General features: G+C 39.7%; 1 protein-coding gene across 1 annotated transcript; it reads left to right on the top strand.

Moving 5' to 3' along the window:
- The first annotated feature begins 17,479 nt into the window (after positions 1 to 17,479).
- Positions 17,480 to 17,908, top strand: LOC126482115 (uncharacterized). The gene has a single exon (XM_050106090.1). It carries the CDS (start codon positions 17,480 to 17,482, stop codon positions 17,906 to 17,908), a length of 429 nt encoding a protein of 142 aa, XP_049962047.1.
- Positions 17,909 to 21,198: the final 3,290 nt, after the last annotated feature.

Here is a 21,198-nt window from a genome sequence, read left to right as displayed (position 1 = left end):
CCTGAACGGGGTGACTTTAACAGAAACAAGCATAACTTCAGGTGTGTCCCAGGGCAGCGTAATAGGTCCGCTGCTTTTTACGATTTACAGAAACGATCTGGTTGATGGTACTGACAGCAGCATTAGACTGTTTGCCAATGATGCTGTAGTCTACAGGAAAATAATATCACATGAGAGTTGTGAACAAATCAATGAAGATTTGCAGAAAATAAATGTGTGATGTAATGACTGGCAGTTATCCCTCAGTATCAGTAAGTGTAACCTACTGCTTATAACGAGGCAAGAATCCCCATTAATGTACGAGTATAAAATAAATGCCCAGTCTTTGGAAGCGGTAACATCCGTCAAGTATCTGGATGACTATTCGAAATGATCCCAAATGGAATGATCAGACTACACAAGTAACGGGTAAGGCAAACCCTAGATTGCGGTTTATTGGTAGAATCCTGAAGTGATGCAGTCCTTCAACAAAGGAAATAGCTTACAATACGTTGGTTCGTCCAGTCTTAGAGTATTTTTCATCTGCATGGGACCCTTGCCAGTTGGGTCTGATTCAAGAGATTGAGAAGGTCCAAAGAAGAGCGGCAAGATTCGTGACTGGTACATTTAGCCATCGCGAGAGCGTTACAAATCTCACAGAAAGTTTGAAGTGGGACACACTTACAGATAGACGGCGCGCTAAACGGATGGGGCTGCTCACTAAATTCCGAAATCTAATCTTCATCGAGGATGTAGAGCATATGTTGTTACCACCAACGTTCAAATCGGGCAATGATTACCATTCAAAGATAAGGGAAATTAGAGCTCCTACTGAGGCGTTCAGACAGTCGTTTTTCCTTCGCGCGATCCGCGAGTGGAACAAAAGAGGGGGGGAAATATGACTTTGGCACGAATTGTGCCCTCCGCCACACACCGCTTGGTGGATAGAGGAGTATATATGTAGATATAGATGTAGAATAAGGAAACGTGTATCTAGGGAAAATATACTGCTGAACTGATAAACTCATTCCATGAAATAACGAATATATACTTCAAAATCTGGACATCTGGGCTATAAATTCGTTTTAACACACTAATTTGGTAAAAACATGCTACGAACACACAATGAAATCTTGCCACTAACTTCGTTTTAACACTCTGAGCAATGAAATAATGAAAATATACTTCAGGATCTGAACACATTGATTTGACGAACACTTGTTGCTAAATTCGTTTCAAGAAAATGTGAACACTCAGTGTAAGGAAATAAGGAAAAACATACATCAAAATCGAAGACACAGAGCAACTAACACACAAACACTTGCTATGAAAATACATACTTACGTGGCAATTCCTCCATGTAGTTCCACGGACGTTTTCCGCTGCCACTGACGCTGGTAATGCTGGTTGAAGATGCTGATCGCTTCGTGACGATGACAACTCGACAAAAGAGGTGGGTAGGTGCACTAAGGACGGCTGAATGTTGTCACAGACTAGAAGTCTAGTCTGTGAGGGGGTAGGGTTTGTATAGACTCAAACTCCGCCCACTAGTGTGGCGCAGACCATTAGGAACTCTTGTGCAGGAGGGAAAACCCAGGCTTTTTAGGACAATGTGGCGAAATTGGTGTTAATGGGATATGGCAGCAGAAACCGACGCGAGCGCCCTTGCTAACAGCTTGACATCACCTGTAGCGCCTCTCCTGGGCTCGTCACCATATCAGTTGGACCCTAGACGACTGGAAAAGCGTGGCTTGGCCAAATGAGTCACGATTCCAGTTGGAACCTTCCAGTTGGTAAGGTTCCAGCGTGGCACAAACCCCCCAAAGTAATGGACCCAAGTTGTCAACAAGGCACGAAGCAAGCTGGTGGTGGCCCCACAATGGTGTAGGCTGTGTGAACATGGAATAGACTGGGTCCTGGTTGTGTTCAGCTACTTGGAGCCCATTCATGAATTTCATGCTCCCAAACGACGATGGAATTTCTATGTATAACAATGCGCCATATCATCAGGCCACAATTGTTGAAGATTTGTTTGAAGAACATTCTGGTCAGTTAAAGCGAATTATCTGGCCACCCAGATCGCCCAGCATGAATCCCATCGAATACTTACAGGGCATAATATAGAGGTCAGTTTGTGCACAAAATCCTGCACCGGCAACATTTTTGCTATTGTGGGCGCCAAGAGAGAGGCAGCATGGCTCCTTATTTCTCCAGGGGACTTTCAACAACTTGTTGAGTCTGTGCCACATTGAGTTGCTGCACTATATTGGGAAAAAGGATGTCCGTTACTATGATATAACGATGCTAGCCGTCGCTAGCATCAGAGTTTCAGTTATTTCAGTATCTTGCCCATCTAGCTCGTTAAGTTTACCGTTGGTTGCTGATCGTCAGTATGAGACTCCATCGTCAATAGCAATGAATATTAAGTACACAAAAATTATAATTAACTATTGATCTACACAAGTAAAATCTACACTGCTTAATGGTTGTGTCAACAATGTCCTTCCCACAGGCATACCATGTAATAACTGCCACTCAGCAGGAAAAAAATCACAGTTCTCCTTCTATAAGCTTTGTGAGGCAAGACTAGCATGATGGTGGTGAAAGTTGAGAAAATTTGGAAAAATGGTTCTACAGCTCTGTGCAAAAACATAACGATTAATGAAAGGAAAATTCTGACTTTTCAAATGCAGTGACGGAAGTTGTAATCTGTCTCATCTCATAGCGGAATTATAATGCCAGCTAGTGTAGATAATACACATTTTATTCTTCACACCATGATACAGAGAAAAGCCCATGCACTCACAACTATTTTGCAGTGCAAGCTGACTCAACTAAAGAGTCTCTTTACATGTACTCCCACCACTGACCAAAGAGTCTCCAACGATGGAGTCGCCACAGAGAAACCCCCCCCCCTCCCCCCAGGGAGTGCATGGCATTAGGGCATGTGGGGTGTGATGTGGGAGGGAAGGCCACTGTAGTCGCAGAAGATGATGTAATCTTCATGCAGCTGTATGTGACCAGATTTCCAGTGGATAGTTTCTATTTAGGGCATGGCTGTACCATTTCTTATCGAGAGAGTAAAAGAGAGTGTGTGTTGCTATTCTCGCCCTTCTTTCAATACAGATGGTATTATGAAAGATGGGGGGGGAATCGATGGGATTTGCTGAAGCATGACTGTTGGCCTGTTTTGAAGTGGGTTAGTGCCGACAGAGGACTAGGTAGTAGGGTCATAGTTGCAGTAGCCTCAATAGCGGTTTGCTTGCGTGAGAATGGCTGCTGCTTCTTAGTATCTGTGACAGTAAGGACTATCAGATGATAATCGTTATGTACCATGGTTGGTTTGAGAGTTGCGAGTGAATTGTCTGGAAAGGAACCTTTCGCCGAACTGCTATAACCCATACCGCCTTTCAATGATGATGAAGTCAACAACTAGTTCCACTGATATATCTTTTAGAATTATATTAGTACCTTCAGCTGCTGACAGGGGTCGATATATATCAATGGGGACAGGTGAAAATGTGTTCCCCAACTGGGACTCGAACCCGGGATCCGCTGCTTACATGGCAGACGCTCTATCCCTCTGAGCCGCCAAGGGCACAGAAGATAGCGCGACTGCAGGGACTATCTCGCGTACGTCTCCCGCGAGACCCACATACTCACCTTGTATGCCCACACACTACATTAGTAGTGTCCCATCCCAACACACTCATTACTCGTGGAAGACTTTCTTACCAAGTCCCCTAAGAGGTCGGGGAATATGTGTGCATCTGCACAGAAGAAGAAGGTCATGGCCGGCGCTGCCAGAACTGTATACTTATATGGATATGGTGTCTGTTCTTTCGGCCAGCTGTCATGTACTAATGTACAACAGCACATTGTAAATATCACACTAATATTACGTCATTTCCCTTCGAATGTGAGCTGGAAATCGCAACAAAATTACATCATTTCTCTTCGAGTGTGTGATGGTATGCAAATAAAACAAACGGAAACACGTTTTGTAGCGCTTTCTGCACGATGTTTCAAGTGTTTAAATGATGGTCAGCCAAGCTGTGATCAACTCAGACAAGGGACATAGCTCTCTGCTTTTGACTGCTCGTGTTGTAACGTGACGTCTTGCATTCCAGCACAAAAACTGCTACGTTGCTCACAGTACCAGGTCAGTAGTTTTCTTTGAAACTGCGTGTAACGTACTGTGCACGCATAGAGTACAAGGGCTTTTTGAGGAGCCATTGTCGTAATCGGGCTGTGGCTGAGTGGAGAGTCCGTGTTTTTCCGCTGTGCCATGCAGAGTCCATTGTGGCTGTTGGCAGTGGAGCACTTGTTTACTGTGGAGTTTCGTTTTTGGTGCAGGGAAGTGTCAAGTGAACTGAGAGCACTATGTGTTCCTCAATTATAGCAAGCATGAAATTTATTGTTGAACGGAACTACGAAAGGCCTACCACTGCTCCCGTTCGGATATTGGTGATTAATGATGCAAACTTGCTTGATGGGGTAGTATTAGGAATTCAAATTGACATTACTGTGAACACCGCATATGAAAAATGTGTGAAAACGATGTTCGTGGACGAGTAGTGAGGGTCATCAATGGCAGCTTAAAACTGAGGGATAATGATGGGTCTGTCAGCACAGTATCTATAACATATGCAGGTCGTGGCTTGCAGTCTGTGACAGTCCATAATTTACCATTCAAAGTACCATTCGGAAAGAGCAGAGAAATGCTTATTTTGAAGAGGCCAGTTTATGGTATCAGAGAAGAAGTGCAGTTAGGAATCTTTTGGTGTGTTAAGTTCAATGACAATAGAATAGCTAAAGCAGAATTACAAAATAAAATACTCTCTTATGTGCCTGTACGCTCTCATATGGTGTATGAAAACCGGCCCCACACATACTACACATGCAATTCAGCTGAAGAACTGTGGTAAAATTGTGACTGTAGACACCCTGTACAAATGCCTATTGAAAAAAGTCCAGATGTGGTGATACATGCAGCTACTTTGTGAGTCCAGTCTAACCCTATGATGGATACTTCAGGAGTTGGAAGTGGGAGAAATATGAGTGAATAAGTTACAGCATCCACCCACGACCAGCAAAAGAACTCAACAGCGAGCAGTAACACCCACAATAAAAGTAACACATCTGACTGTTAGCATTAAACAGGCTGTTAGCATCACTAGTGACACACATGATGAGGGACGTTAAAGTGTGTGTATGGAATCGGATGAGCCTGCCGAGATGGCAGCGAGCATTAGTGAAACTATCGCCAAAGGGCGAGAGGAAGGAATGGAGAGTATCATAGCAGAAAATAACAGTAAAAGAATCGACGAGAGTGAATCAATATCACTGACAGTGCACGGGATGAGGAATATCAGAATACGGCAAGGGAAATGGATGAGAATGTGGAGGTGGTAGCAATTGTTGATCAAAGCAAGGAACAATTGAGTAACAGTGACAATAATTGTTCTGCAAATGCAGAGCCCAAATATGATGACAAATCTTGGACAGGAAAAGGCACCATGCTGGACAAACCCATGCGAATTGGCTGCAGTTATCAATCCCCACATACACTGTGGAACTCTTCAAAATCTTCATTATCAAAGTACAAAGCAGCAATAGTACCTTGTTCAAACCAGAAAAGGCCATCAGTGAAGGAGCTGAGGAATGCAATGCAAGCTCCTGTTTCGAATACTAAAAAACACAAAAGGGAAAAAAAGGACAATGGAATTATGCCAGTCTCTTTCTTGCTTCTCAAGGAATTCTTGAGTTGCAACAAATGGCTGGGCAAATGACCCACCAAACTCGACAGATAAAGCCTATAACTTCTGCTGCAGTACAGGAAATAATTATAATCTAACACATGATAATAGAGACCATATAGTTACCTGTGTCACAAGAAGAAGTGCTGAACTGATTTGTACAAACTGCAACCAGAACTGGAATTTTTACCCTGACGACGTATTTATGCACACATCGATAGACTTACTATGATTCTAACATTCAGTATCTTAGGTATTATCACCTCATCCAAATGGAAAATTTCAGGTAAATTCTTAAAAATTGGTGATGTCATGTCGCATTTCTGCAAGAAGTAGTATGTCAAGACATTTTCCGGACAGCCACATATAACAGATACAATAATATGGGAGAAGGACGCAGTTGTGCAATCTTAACAAAGGGAAGTCTAGAAATGAGTCAGCTTGAAATTTCATGACAGCTGGATGACAAAAAGAGTCACCAATGGACAGATTTTGTGTCCCGGAAAATATCGACGTACACGAATATGAAGTCATACCACTCAGTATGACTGATCACGAGGCAGTTCTCATTAAAGTGAAAGGATTCCCGAAAGCGGTGCCTGTTGGTAAGCACTATTGGATAATAAACACTAGCGTCCTTGATGACAAACATATTGAAGAAGAACTTCAGAGTTGAATTCTCCAACTGGGAAAGAAAGAAACGGTATTATAGAAATCACAGTAAATGGCGAGAGAAAATAGCCAAATCAGGTATTATATGATTTTTTTAAAATGCTTCGTACCAGTTATACAGGGAAAGGCAAAATACCATCGAATTTCATTACACTGCCATACAGGAAATGCAAAAGCGCATAGATGGTGGTCGCGATAAAATGAGGGAACTGAGGGTGCTCAAACAGAAAATATTCGAGTTATAGGCAGACAGACTGAAAGGGAATATTGGTAGTTTCAAAGACTACACATGTCACTCTGATGAAAGGTGGAGTAAAGGGAAGAATTGTAAGAAATATAGCAACTGGCGAACGCACAACGATACGCAAGTCGCCATACCTTCTGGCAATAAGAAACCTTTTCGTAGAGCGTTACAGTTGGCGACACGAAAATCGCTGCATTCTTAAACACTTGTAAACGGAAGTTACGCGACGTCAGCAGAAATTCGTTGGTGGAACCTATGAAGGAAGACAAATTAAAATTCGTGATCAACATTTGCCAAGAAACAGAAGCCGAGGTATTAATGGGATCCCATATGAATTTTACACGTAATATTGGCATATCATAGGTACTGAATTTTTCGAAGTTACAAAACGTAAGAGTGAAAACAGGAAGCTATACACAACTACATGTCCAGGAATACTAGTACAGCACTTGTGCCGAAACAGTCAACATCGAGAACTATATCCGATTTACATCCAATTACATTTCTTTGCACTGATTATAAGATAATAGCGAAAATACTCGAAGTGCGAATACAGAGAGTACTGCAAGACTGTATTAGACCAGACCAGATATGTAGCGTTCCTGGCAAAAACATCCACATTGGAAGACTGCGTTTTACATGCCCACAGGAAACAAAAACAAAATACTGGGTTCCTCAGTACTGACTTAGACAGTGCTTTCGACAAAGTGAAGCAGTAATGCTTCACATTAGTTCCCCAGAATAAATAATTCACACAGTATTACTTGTAAGTGCAGACGTGATTTCAAAGGTCCAAGCGAACAGACACCTAATGGAAGGGCTTCCAGTGCAAATGTCTATCAGACAAGGTGCCAGTTGTCCATGGTTAATGCATACATTACATAGCCATGTTGAAGGTAAACTAATTTGAACAGCAGCTTTGCAGTCAATGCGTATGCAGATGAGTTAACCGTAATAGTGAAAAGTAAGGCTGAAATGATATGTACGAACCATATCTTGGACACTTATGTGTTGGGATATGAAGCAGCTATTGATGTCAATAAAGCAAACTCCTCTGGTTGACGAACTGCATACACCTCAGCACTCATCTCTTTCAGGAACATGAGATACAAAAATGCTGAGCATTCGTTTTAGAGAAATAACAGGTGAGTTCCTGAACGAGAACGTAAAAGAAATTGCACAGGAAATAAGAGGAGCCTTGATAACCATCCAACAAAAACAAGTAAACATAAAATTACATGTCGAATGGGTTACACCCGTGTGCTTTCACAGGCGTGGTACATATCACAGTTACTTCCATTGAAAAACGAATTTTTTGCTAGAATAAAAACATACAAAACATGGGTCCCAAGGAGTGAGATCCTCTTCTGCCTAGCCAGAGAACATTTCAAGCTCCCGACAAAGGAGCTTGACTTTGTTGACTTAGAGTGTAAATCGACAGCACTCCTTGTCAAATATACAATTCATACACTCACAGGCCTTGTGGATAGAACATGAGGCATGTCTGGAGAACCTGAGCCACACAGATCAATACCAAGGGATATGTCCACCTTTATCAAATATGTTCAGCAGGTTGTGAAGAAAATGAAAATGGGCAGCAGTACCAAAAATACTACAGAAATTTTGGTATCAGATGAATAAGTCACACCGCGCATTCGATGAATAATACTGGATGTGTCGTGGAAGACTACATGGAAAAATCTCTCTGACCTGTATATAGATGCGAACGTCCGTTCTGATGGATACTTCTTTGTCAACGATATTTTCCCACCACCGAGAGATGCCACAGGATCCACCTAGAGCAGAATCCATACTGTCAACACTGCCATATGGGAGTTATCGCCATACACAGAATGGTTGGCTGTTCGAAAAACGTAAACGTTTCGAAATGGACGAAATAGCAATGTGCAAATCTACTAAATGACCTAGCCAACAGAAAGATGATTTACTTAGACATTTGAGCCTTTCCATGTGCGAAGATGAGGACAATAGCTTAGTTAATTTGTATTTACATATGTATGTAACAAGACATAATAAAACAACACGCAAAATGTTTCAAAGACCACCTATAGAAAGAAAGCTGGAAATTACTTTGAAAACCAAAACTAGGATAAAATAAAAACCATACATACTGTATAAGCAGTTATACAGCACCATGAACAAAGACAGCTGTTAATGATCAAGCTTGAGAAACTTTGTCTAAAACATTAAGCCTTGTTCACTGGCCAACCTGACCGCCAATGGGTTTCCCTGGGATCCACATGAAGACATTTGAGCGACTGCACTCGACGCTTTCACCCACTGCAGCTTTGGCTAATTTCATGGAATACTAGAGTTTCTATGACTATGATGTGTCCCAGTACAACCGCTGTGGTCAGCGTTGTGGTCAGCAGTTTGAATGAACAGTTGTGGCTGGAAGAGAATAAAACATGTGCAACAATGAAGGAATATATTTGTTTAAAGAGATCGATACAAGTGTACACTGAGATTGTGTCCTTTTTACAAGTGTGAACTGACATTAACTTATTTTCTTGTCTGTTTAAATCTCTTTAATAATTCCTTATACAACATTTTAATTAAATGGTTTCCAGGGCAATAAGCAATTTTAGTTAAAAAGGAGAATTGATATATAGACGGGCAATTTGTGGACCATGGTTCAATCTTACTGTTACCAACTTTTTATAATTTTTATTCTATTCTTTGCCATGTAAACTATTAATTATAAAATTTAAAAAATTTTAAAAAGTGAATTTATCTACATTAAATTAATATATTAAATTTAATTACAATTACTGCTCTTTTAAGTCAAAAGACTATAGGCTAGAGGGTGGTAAAAAATTTGGTATGCAAGGAAATTTAGTATGAAAGTGTTTTCTGTAGATAACCTGTAAATGATCTGATAAACAGGCTCTTACCCAGCAGATTTTTAATGGAGAAAGTGGGATTTAGAGAGTTAGGTATATCTGCTTCAAATGTAAATCTGTCAGCAGTGTTGCATGGGAAGAAGCTTGTCAATTTGACTTACAGAACACAGAAAATTTCGAAATACTTACAAAATATTTTAATCGCCTTCTTAATTACCCAGAAACAACCAATCGGTCAGATACTCAAACTATCACGAAAATCTAGAAGAAAATTTACCTCAGATAACAAAAAAATTGAAGAAATTATTAAAACCTTATAAAGATAGTGGAGAAAACTCTACTGGAGCAGAACTTTAGAAACGATATATATCAAACATTAAAGAAATAAACTGAAATTCATTTTTGAGAAAATTGAAAAACGGAAAAATTCCCAGGAGAATGGAAATGTGGCTTTGATATGTCCACTAAACAAGAAAAGCAATAAGAAGATGAAAACAACTATAGAGAAATTTCTTTGGAGCAAGTTGCATGTAACATATTTTCCAAGATTATACTAAACAGAATAGAAACAGCGATGGAGAGTAATTTGGATAAATATCAAGAGGGTTTAAGAAAGGGCAGATGACATTGTGAATAAATATTTAAATTGATATCAATCGTTTGCTGCAGATTGCTTGTTCAGAAGATGTTTGTTGATTTCCAAAATGCTATTGATTCTGTTGACAGAAGCTATAGACAAAATGAAATTATGTAAGTTGAAGCAGGTTGGTGCCCCTTTCATTTCCTAGAAAACCTCACCTAAGTGAGCCACAGGAAACAATAAAACACATTCTAAAGCTTTACACATAAAGTATGAAGGATTATTGAGGAGCTTTATGTTGTAAGTGTGGTGTAACTGAGTGCTTTAACACACATACTGGTAATTCGTTGACCTAGGTTCGATTCCTGCTGTTACCTTTTATTGCATTCCTCGCCATGTTAAACTGTTAATAATAAACTTTTAATGTAATTAAATAGTCCAGTTTAAATCTGAAAAATTAAAACGAATACATTCAATTTTGTTACGATTACTCGACTTGTAAGTCAAAAGTCTAGAGGCCCCCACATTGTAGCATGTTGGCAAAATTTGATATCCTATCATTATCTACTCATGATAAGATTTGACACAGTAAGACAAATATTACGCTTAGAACCTGTGTATACATCTTGAGGCAGTGTAGATGACCACAGACAAATACACAACGTATTTGCATCCGTTATTCGAGAATTAGAGGACTTAACTGACTTCCTTCAAACTTTATATGTAATTTCAAACCTTTATGAAACTCTTTCTCAGTTACATCTCCCACCCAACTCGTACCTCAAAATGGTGAAAGGAAAACACTTTATTGCTTACTGCATTTTCGCTGTTAATGCAGTTACTGATACATCAGGTATGACATTTTAATTTATTACTTCTTCATTACTTACTCTACTTGTAACCATTTCACAGGCCATATCCACATATACCACCGAAAATACCTACAAAATGAGTAACTGTATGACACATAGCTCAGGTGACACAACGCCATAAACATTGAAATGTATGAAAAACTAGCTTTTGGTTGAAACAGAGCCCATATTACCCACACTATACTCACCGAGTGCTCCATAATGTGAGAAGTTAGAAACTTCCAACAAACTTTAAACATAATTTCAAACCTTTTTCAAACTTTTCTTCACTTACATGCTTAACATCAGGTGTTTAAGACATTAACTCATTTGTAAAGCAATCAGAAGTTGGAAGCTGTTTTATACATGTGAGTCTGATTTCTTAACTGGAGGTTTACTGGTTGCCATATAATAATTTTTATGCCCAATGATTGTGTAAGTTTTTGAAGAACTGTGTTTTTAATCGCCAGTCACACAAATAAACGTTGATTCTTTACTGATTTTGATCTCTCAGACCATTATCATAGAAGATTATAGATAGAAAAGTGAAAAAAACGCAATGCTCACATTATGTTCAGCAAATAACGTTAATACAAAGGTTACAATAAGTATAACTGCCCATCTGTCATATACCCTGATCTCAAAAAGCATCAAATGAGCCTGACAATAATACAAGGCCGAATGGGAAGGAACTATCATGACAAAAGAGCCCAGTTAATTAGAGAACAACTAAGAACACATGTTCAAAATGAACTACAATGAATATAATACGACATATATTCTACCATATATTCAGTATAGGTTAAATACAAAGAAATATACTGCCAGCAATCAGAGAAGTACAAGCAATCAAATACACCTTAGAAGAACACTGTTTTAAAATGCGACACTGTTGTCACCCATGTGAAGTAGTGCAATATGCAAAGTGAAACCAAATGTTGTGTGAATCTTAAGCTGTCAACACGAAATCTTAGCAACATATACATCGCCAAAATATATCATTTACCAAAAAGTTTCAGCTGCAATGTTGTGTCATAAATAAATTAAATAGGCCCCAGACACTTTTTAAGTGCAAAGTTGTTTAAGCTTATCGTCTATAGCTGTACCTAAACATATATAAATTGACTCACAAAGAACCATACTATTTACATACAGCATACATTAACAAACTGTATCTTTAAACAACCTAAATCATGAGCTGTAATCTGTAATAATCTGATATAGATTTTTGGAAGTTATCGCTTTGAATTCTACTTACCGATTAACCAAGGTCCCTGTCAATTGATGATTTAGATCTTGGATACTATACATCATAAGAAAGGTAATACACAGGACCTGTTGTATGTATTGCTATTGTAAACAGATTTCTTATACCCCTGGACCTGGAGCACTACAGTAAATAACACAATAGCTGAGACTTGGTATATGGGTGATATATGCATTGGTATCATGCTACATCAACAATATGCAAATATGTTGAAACACCAGTGTAACCCTTGTACAATAACCTGTATAGTTACAAATGTAGAAAATCAAAATCTCAAACCCATCTAAAACATAGACCTCAGGCAATAACCGAGTAGATTACGAATATTAACTTACCCTAGACCCCAGTACAAAGATGACCAAGGCATATACAGAGTAAGTAGCATACTATTTATTTATTTATTGTATTGAGCAGCTTTGGAGGAACATACGAGGATAAGATCCAAGCACATATTTGCACTGTCAGTTTTACAAAATAATAAGCACATAAACTATTTAATTAACACAGGTATGTCATTTTCGATAAAATAACATGACATGTAATAATACTTTATTGTCTACTATACAATCTACCTATACACAATTTAATTCTGTTATACTGTACATAAGTACACTTGTCAAATCTACTGCCATTCTGACTACATACATTTTAATGCTATTACACATTATTCCATTTCCACTTTTTTGCATCTATCATGGTTTTCACTGACTTAGTAGAAAGTACTTTCTACAGGGAATACTTTTATTGTTTATTTGAATTTCTCTTTCAAGCTAATGTTTGAATTATGAAACAGTAAACAGTCCAGCAGTTTTATCACCATAAAAGCAGTGTTTCTTTCACATTTAGCTGTTTATGTTGAGGAACACTTAATTTTACACACTTTCTGGTGGCATTGCTATGTATATCTTCATTTTTAATTACTTTGTTCTTATTTTCCCACTCAAAAGTGATAATCTGTACATATACATATTGTAGAAGGTTAGAATTTTGAGTTTTTGGAATAGTGGCTTACAGCTGTCTGCTGTCTGTTCTTCTTGCATTAATCATTACTCTGATTACTACTTTTTGCAGTTTGAAGATTTTAATTGCATCACTCAACTGATCCAATATTTCTCTGCCATAATATATATTAGAATATGAAGAATGTACTATTCACATAACATCGTTTGCAATTAGTGGCTTTATATTTCAGAGAACAAATATGGTGGAAATTAGTTTGCTAGTTATGTTAGCAATGTGACCTTTCCACAGTAAACAGGTACCTACAGCGAGCACAACAAATTTAATTTTGAGTTATATTTATATCCAGTGTTTGTAGTTGTGATGATTCCTCTGTTTTTCTTCTGTTTTTGTTCCTGAACAATATTGCTTCATTTTTCTCAGTAGTGAGAATTAACCCACTGGTTTCAAACCACTGAGTGATACTCCAGTATCATTTTGCTTTTTGTTATTGTATCCTGTAAATTTGTATTAATGGTGATGCTAGTGGTATCGTCAGCATAAAGAATCATTTCCCTTTCAGTTTTTAAAAGTAAATCGTTTATATATAACAGGAACAATAGCAGTCCTAATATTTTACCCTGTGTTTCACCATGACTTACTTGTTGAAATTCTGATAAATAATCGCTCTTTTTGGATTGTATGTCTATTCCTTGTTTTCTATTTTGTACGTATGATTTAATGATACCAAGAGCTGTTCCTTTATTTCCATAGTGATCAAGTTTCCCTATTAAAATGTCGTAGTCAACTAGTTCAAAAGCATTGGATAAGTCACAAAATGTACCAAGAGGATTTTGGCCATGCTTAATCCCATTGAGATTATATTTATACATTCAAATGCTGCTGAAACTGTTGACTTTCCGTTCTGTAATACAAACCATCTACCATTTTTGATAATATTTCTTTCATAATATGACAAAAATGTAATTTACTTGTACATTATTTTTTCAGAACTTTTCAGAAAAGGGATTGCAGACTAACTGATCTGTAGTTGTCAGAGCACATTGGATCTGCTTTTCTGGGCCACGGTAAAATTCTAGTTATGGTCATTCTATCTGGAAAAATAACTTCCTTCAGACATGAATTAATTAAGTGGCAAATTGGTTTGGCCATTTCATATGTTCTTAACGTAAAGATTTTATTCGACATACTTTATATGTCAGCGAGCTAATTCCTTATAACACTACAACTATGTCTTTTCAGTTGTTGGATACAAACAACATGAGTTAATGGTGGAGACTTGCTTATTTTTAACCAGATGCAGGGTTTGCAGAGGATCCCTTTTGTTATTCTGTGTGATTATTTGGCATATGTTTGTAAAGTGTGTATTTGTTGTAACTATTGCTAACGATTATAGGGTCGTCTATTAATCTATTATTTACTTTGAGCTTTAGACTTATGCTAATACTGTTGGGCGATTTTCTGTTTCTGTGTTCATTATCTTCTACATGCTCCTGACTTTGTTTGATGGCTGAGCAATGATGTTCCCTACAAACCGTTTTTTTTCGGCCTTTAGCGTATTATTGTAAATCTTCTTGTAATGTTTGTAACAATCATAAGAATGGTCAGACCTGAGTAGATCTTTGCTAATACTATAAGGCTGTTTCAGTTTTTTTCAGGATACAAGTAAACCCTTCATCAACCATGGCACATGCTGCCCCCCATTTTCCTTCACTGTCCTCATTTTATTCGGTAGGCACTCTTCTATAGCTTTTAAGTAAATATCCAGTAAAATGTTATGTTTATCATTTATATATCAGAAAGGTACAATTAAGGCCAATGTTTGTGTTGCACTTTTTTCTTTAGAAACTCTATCTTAAAAATGCTAATTTCTCTGCATGAGAAATAGTATCATCTACTTTCGTAGAACATTTTATAATTATTGTCTGTGAACTGTGGTCTGATGGGCTCATTTCACTTGCCAGACACTTATACATTCTGGATTCAACATTTGTAATTATAAAATCAATATCAGACTTTATATTCTTGCTTATTCTAGTAAAACATTGTACAGTATTTTGGAAACAATATGTTCTCGGTAGTGAGTCAACTTCTACTTTGAATCTTATGTCTGATAAGTAGTTGATGTGTAAGTTCCCACATATTATTAGTTTATTCTTTCAGAAGTACGCTCGCACCCTGTCAGTGATTTGTATGAATCTACTGAAATTGCCACATGCTGCCTCATATACAAATATTACAATATAACTTAAATTTCACTGCACAATTTTTGCACTTCTGCACTGAAATTGTTTTCCTACAGTATACTGTGTCTATCCATGGGAATTGCAGTGCTGTTAATTTTATGTTATCACTTACAAATATGTAACTGCCCCCAGTTTTGAACTGTTTTCTGTGGAAATGCGTTATTAATTTACATTTAACTTGATTTATACACTTCATTTCATTATATCTGAGCCAATGCTCTGTTATAGAAGAGTAGGTCTTAATTCTTCACTAACGAGTTCAGTAGCTTTTTTTGTGGACTGTAGATTTTGATGTATTATTACAAATGCATTGGCTGAGGCTTTTATTCCCATTGTACTCATCTTGTTCATATTTCCCTGCAATTCTTCAGCAAAAAAATCATTGAAGTGGGCTGGGACAGCTGTTTTCCTCTTCTTGAATAGACGACCATTTGATGAGGTTTCTGATGCTGACTGCTTCACTTTTCATGTGGCATCCACTTTTTCTGCAGCTTGCAGTGAGGCATCCATTTGGCTTGCAGCTTCTCAAGAGGCATTCCCCTGTCCAGCAGCTTCTCCATCTGATGCTGATTCTTGGATTCCTTGTGAGGAAGATATTTTCTGTAATCATGGCACTACTTTTGTTGAATCTATATGTTTACTTGAATCAATCTAAGTCACAATGTGACATGAACATTGCTTTTTGGTCACAATGTTGGCTATTCTTTCAGCTATCAGTCGTTTGCACAATTTGTTTACATGTAAGTCTAGAATGTACCCAGTATGAAATCTGCAACCAATACAGTTTATGTCCATAATTTCAACGTTTATGATATCACTGCTGTCAAACGCCAATGCCAAACAGTATGAAAAAAATATGTTGAATATTCAAAGTAGTCATCACACATTAACTACAAATATATGTCTTGCTGCAGCTGACAGCAGTGATGCCCCTTCAATTTACAAACTGTATTGTTACATATCTTCTATCTCTGTGGGAATCGCTATTACCAGATTGAGTGTACAGTGCACGTTGCTGTTTATTCTGTGAAAGAAAATAGCGACTGTTGTTTATTCTTTGTTACCTGTCTTTTAACAAAAAGAGGATACTTTGCTCTTTGTACCGAACTGATTCAGACTTTTGCGAACAAAGTTATAGCTTTGCTAAAATAGTATTTGTCAAAATCAATTACATGAATACTGAGGAGTGCTATAAAATGGTGACCTCACAAACAAGCGGAAATATGCATGCGAAAATACAGAGTCGATCTATACTGTCGGGTCCGAGGACTACGAGAATGTACTGGGTGATCAAAAAGTTAGTATAAATTTGAAAACTTCATAAACCACGGAATAATGTAGATAGAGAGGTAAAAATTGACACACATGCTTGGAATGCCATGGGGTTTATTAGAACCACCCGTATTGCTAGACGTTTGAAAGATCTCTCGCGCGCGCCATTTGGTGATGATCGTGTGCTCAGCCGCCACTTTCGTCATGCTTGGCCTCCCAGGTCCCCAGACCTCAATCCGTGCGATTATTGGTTTTGGGGTTACCTGAAGTCGCAAGTGTATCGTGATCGACCTACATCTCTAGGGATGCTGAAAGACAACATCCGACGCCAACGACTCACCATAACTCCAGACGTGCTTTACAGTGCTGTTCACAACATTATTCCTTGACTACAGCTATTGTTGAGGAATGATGGTGTACATATTGAGCATTTCCTGTAAAGAACATCATCTTTGCTTTGTCTTACTTTGTTATGCTAATTATTGCTATTCTGATAAGATGAAGCGCCATCTGTCGGACATTTTTTGAACTTTTGTATTTTTGTTCTAATAAAGCCCCATGTCATTCAAAGCATGTGTGTCAATTTGTACCTCTCTATCTACATTATTCCGTAATTTATTCAGTTTTCAAATTTATACTGACTTTTTGATCGCCCAGTATATACCAGGACAGTTATTAGGCATTCAAGATGAGCTACAAAGGCAAATCAGGAAGTTGCAATCGGCAGTAGAAAAGCAAAACATTCCATCGATGAGACCACGGGCAGCAGTCGCTGCAGATGTGCAATGACGAGCAAGTTGCAGATGAAAGCACAAATGCCACAGTTCCTCCCAGAAAAACCAGAACTTTGTTTTGTGAAGCTTGAACTGTCATTCGATCAAAATGAAATAACTAATGAACACACGAGGTTTGCAGTGCCCATAAACGCATTAGACACCAAAGCTACTATTAAAGCCACAGACATAATACTTCGGCCCATCACGGAACGACAACATACATTTTTAAAGAAGTTATTGATCGACAGAATGTCTAAACCATTTCAACAGTGTATACAGCAGGTGTTGAACAATGAACAGATGGGCGACAGGACCTCCTCCGAGTATTGGCGACAACTACATGCCATCATCAGAGAAGAAGACTTACCAGACATGAAACTGCGGCACATTTGGCTGGCACAGATGGATGCCCAATGCACTCAAGGTGGCAAAAGATGATGTCCCCACATTGATAATGATAGCAGACAAAGTTTACCCAACAATGGACAATACGCACACGGCATGTATGTCACTGGTTGTGGAAGATCGTGAGCAGCAAACAACCACAGCTATATCGAGGAGTCAGCTTGGGGATTTGCCCAGACAGCTGCATGAATTTATGGGTCACATTAACGCATTACAATGACAAGTGTCGCAGTTGTTACAGCACAGGAAGAGCTCACCTGGTCGAAAGAAAGATAACAACGGGACTAACAGCGGAAGCCAGCAGGAGAAGATGTGTTGGTACCACTAGTGGTTCGGCGACAAGACCACGAGATGTACTGGACCAAGTGCGTACCCAAACGCCGACGGCGGCCGGCAGTAGGCGCGGCAGGCCGCCAGCACCAACAGAAGTGCCTTAAGCAAGGAGGTGAGTACGATGACGGAACTGGGATGGTGAGTAATTTGTCAATGTTATCCACCCCTTCATAGAGGCTGTATATTAAATACTTGAGGTCATGTTGTTTCTATCTGATTGACTTGTGGTCAGATGTCAGTGCACTGCCATTCAACGATTATCACACTACCACTACAACCTCACATGTGCACCTCATGACAGCAAATGCGTCGCTAATAACGACTTATTGTACCTACAAAACGGAGGGGTTTTAGGATTTAGACGGAGCTGCCACTGCAACATTGTGCTAGCAGATGTGCCACAGGCCATATTAGGCAACGACTTATTGTGTAATATGAGAATCGAGATAAATATCAGTGCTCCAAGATGATGAAGTTGTCATAGGTACACTTGGAGGAGACATATGTCGCACCGCAGGCTTCATGTGCAAGGAGGTGGTATGGGGCGAAAATGGCAGCTCAAGGGCATTTCAGCCATTGTTGTCACATAGCACAGTACACCACATTAGAATTATACCCTGTCAGTCAGCACCACAATGTTGCTCATTTTAGTCCTAGGCCGAATTCGAGGCTGTGTTAAAAGCAGGTGTGCTACATACCTTTAATAGCGCATTGGCGTTACTGTTACACTTAACAAAAGGGAAGGATGGTACTTGTAACCGTTGTGCTGAAGTTAAACGCCCCCACAGTTCCAGGCCGTTACCCAGTACCCTGCGACAGAGATTTTACAAATGTCCTGGCAGATTCAACAGTCTTCAGTGTGATTGACTGTAAGAAGGTATACCATCAGATACCAGTCGCAGGGGCGGATATACCAAAGACGGCAGTCACAACACCTTTTGGGTTGCTTGAGTACATCTGAATGCCTTTCGGACTTAAAAACCTGGTACAAATATGGAAGAGGTTCGTGGACAAGATACTATGGGGTTTAAAGTGTTGTTTTGGATACCTAGATGATATATTGGTGTACTCAGAGACAAAAGAGATACATGAAGAATATCTCAGGTCCGTTTTCGAAAGAACTTATCCATGAGGAGAAATGCATGAGCTGACAGCAGCAGGCGACATTTTTGGGTCACATGGTGTCAGCAGATGGCATACGCCCCCTCAACGGATAAAACAGCCATTGTTGAAGAAACACTTCAACCATCTGATTACCAAGATTTTTAGGGGCAATAAATTTCTACAGTTGACACCTGCCACAGGCACCTGAGTTTCAGGCACCATTACAGCGGCACTGGCGAGAAAAAACACGACTGGCAAGCAGTCCCTGAAGTGGTTTCCAGGCATGCAAAAGGCGTTTCACCAAATGAAAGCAGGTCTGAAGAAAGCAGCTCTCTTTGCATACCCAGTACTACAAGCAGCGTTGGCTATAGTGGTTGACACAAGTCAACAGGTAATAGCAGCAGCCGTCCATCAATTTGCAGGGAACCACAGGCAGCCTCTGGGTTTCTTTTCACGCAAAATCACAGCAGAGCAGGTCAAATGGAGTGCGCATGACAAAGAAATTCTGGTACTGTACGAAACTGTAAAGTATTTTCGTCCCTGCATGGAGGCCACGGCATTCACAAACCTATTACATTCGCATTCAGAGAATCCTGCTCTCCACGACAAGCCCAAAAACTAGAGTTCATTGGCCAGTTCACGACAGATTTGCGTCCTATTGAGGGGGCGGAAAAAGTCACGCCAGGTTTCTGGTCAAGGGTCAATATCGTCTTGCAGAAAACCGATTATGAGCATTTGGCAGCTGCACAGGCCACGGACCCACTATGAGAGTACCAGCCGGACGTCACTACTGGACTGGAACTTCAGTGCACGAGGCTGGCAGGGACAAAAGTTAGCACTTGGTGCGACATATCGTAAGATAAATCTCTACCTTTTGTTCCTGAAAGCTGCAGAAGACGACCTTCGATAGCATTCACGGACTGGCGCACCCCAGAGCAAACAGGCTATAAACCTGCTGAAGGAACCACTTTGCGTGGCCAAGAATTAAGAAATATTGCCGTAGGTGGGCGAAAACGTGCATGGCACGCCAAAAATGCACGGTCGGACGGCATGTGCACAAACCAATAGGAGAATTTCAACGATCTATGGAGCAGTTCGCACATGTTCACCTAGACATCTTAGGACTGCTGCCGCCCTCGGAAGAGTACCTTATTTGTTTACTTCTGTAGACCAGTTCACCCAATGGGCAGAAGCAGTGCCATTGGTTGTCATATCGGCAGAGATGGCAACTTGGATTGCTCGTTTTGGTTGCCTCCTCCGTGTGACAAAATCTGAATCCACCCTATTTTTAGAGCTGGCAAAGTTGTGTGGGTTCTGGCATCACCACATGACAGCCTACCACCCTGAAAGTAGTGGCATGTTCGAGCGTTGGCACAGGACCTTGAAGGCTGACTTTATGTGCCATGTTGAGAGGTGGACTTCAGCCATACCAGTGGTATTGGGATTATGGATCACTTGCATACCAGATTTAGGAGCTCCCACAGCAGAGCTGGTTTATGGTGAAGTCCTACACCTGTCATTAGAATTTTTTGCTGCGCCATCCGAAGCAACAGCGAGAGACACGTCATTTGTTCTGCAGCAAGTACGAGAATACATTTCCAAACTACGTCCAGCACCAAGTTCTCGACACCGAGAGGGCACGCATTTTGTGTCCAAAGACCAGGAGCACTGTTCCCATATGTGGTTATGAACAGATGCAATACGACCACCCCTGCAACCGCCTTATTCTGGGCTATACGTGGTATTAACAAGAGACAGCAACATGATGAAGATAGAGTTTCATGGAAAGCAGCAAACCGTCTCCATAGACTGAGGGAAACGTGCCCACATACTGTTGCCTAAGGCAGAAGCAGGACAGCAATGACAGATAGAGACGGCTCCTGTAC

The sequence above is a fragment of the Schistocerca serialis genome, chromosome 5 (genome assembly GCF_023864345.2).
Source record: "Schistocerca serialis cubense isolate TAMUIC-IGC-003099 chromosome 5, iqSchSeri2.2, whole genome shotgun sequence".
In the NCBI taxonomy this organism is placed as follows: Eukaryota; Metazoa; Arthropoda; class Insecta; order Orthoptera; family Acrididae; genus Schistocerca; species Schistocerca serialis.
The sequence above is the reverse complement of the archived record's forward strand: the minus strand, read 5'-3'. Positions and strand labels throughout refer to the sequence as shown.

What these genes read in the sequence shown, in the direction of transcription:
- LOC126482115 (XM_050106090.1), top strand. Translation starts at nt 17,480, where the DNA reads ATGACGAGCAAGTTGCAGATGAAAGCACAAATGCCACAGTTCCTCCCA.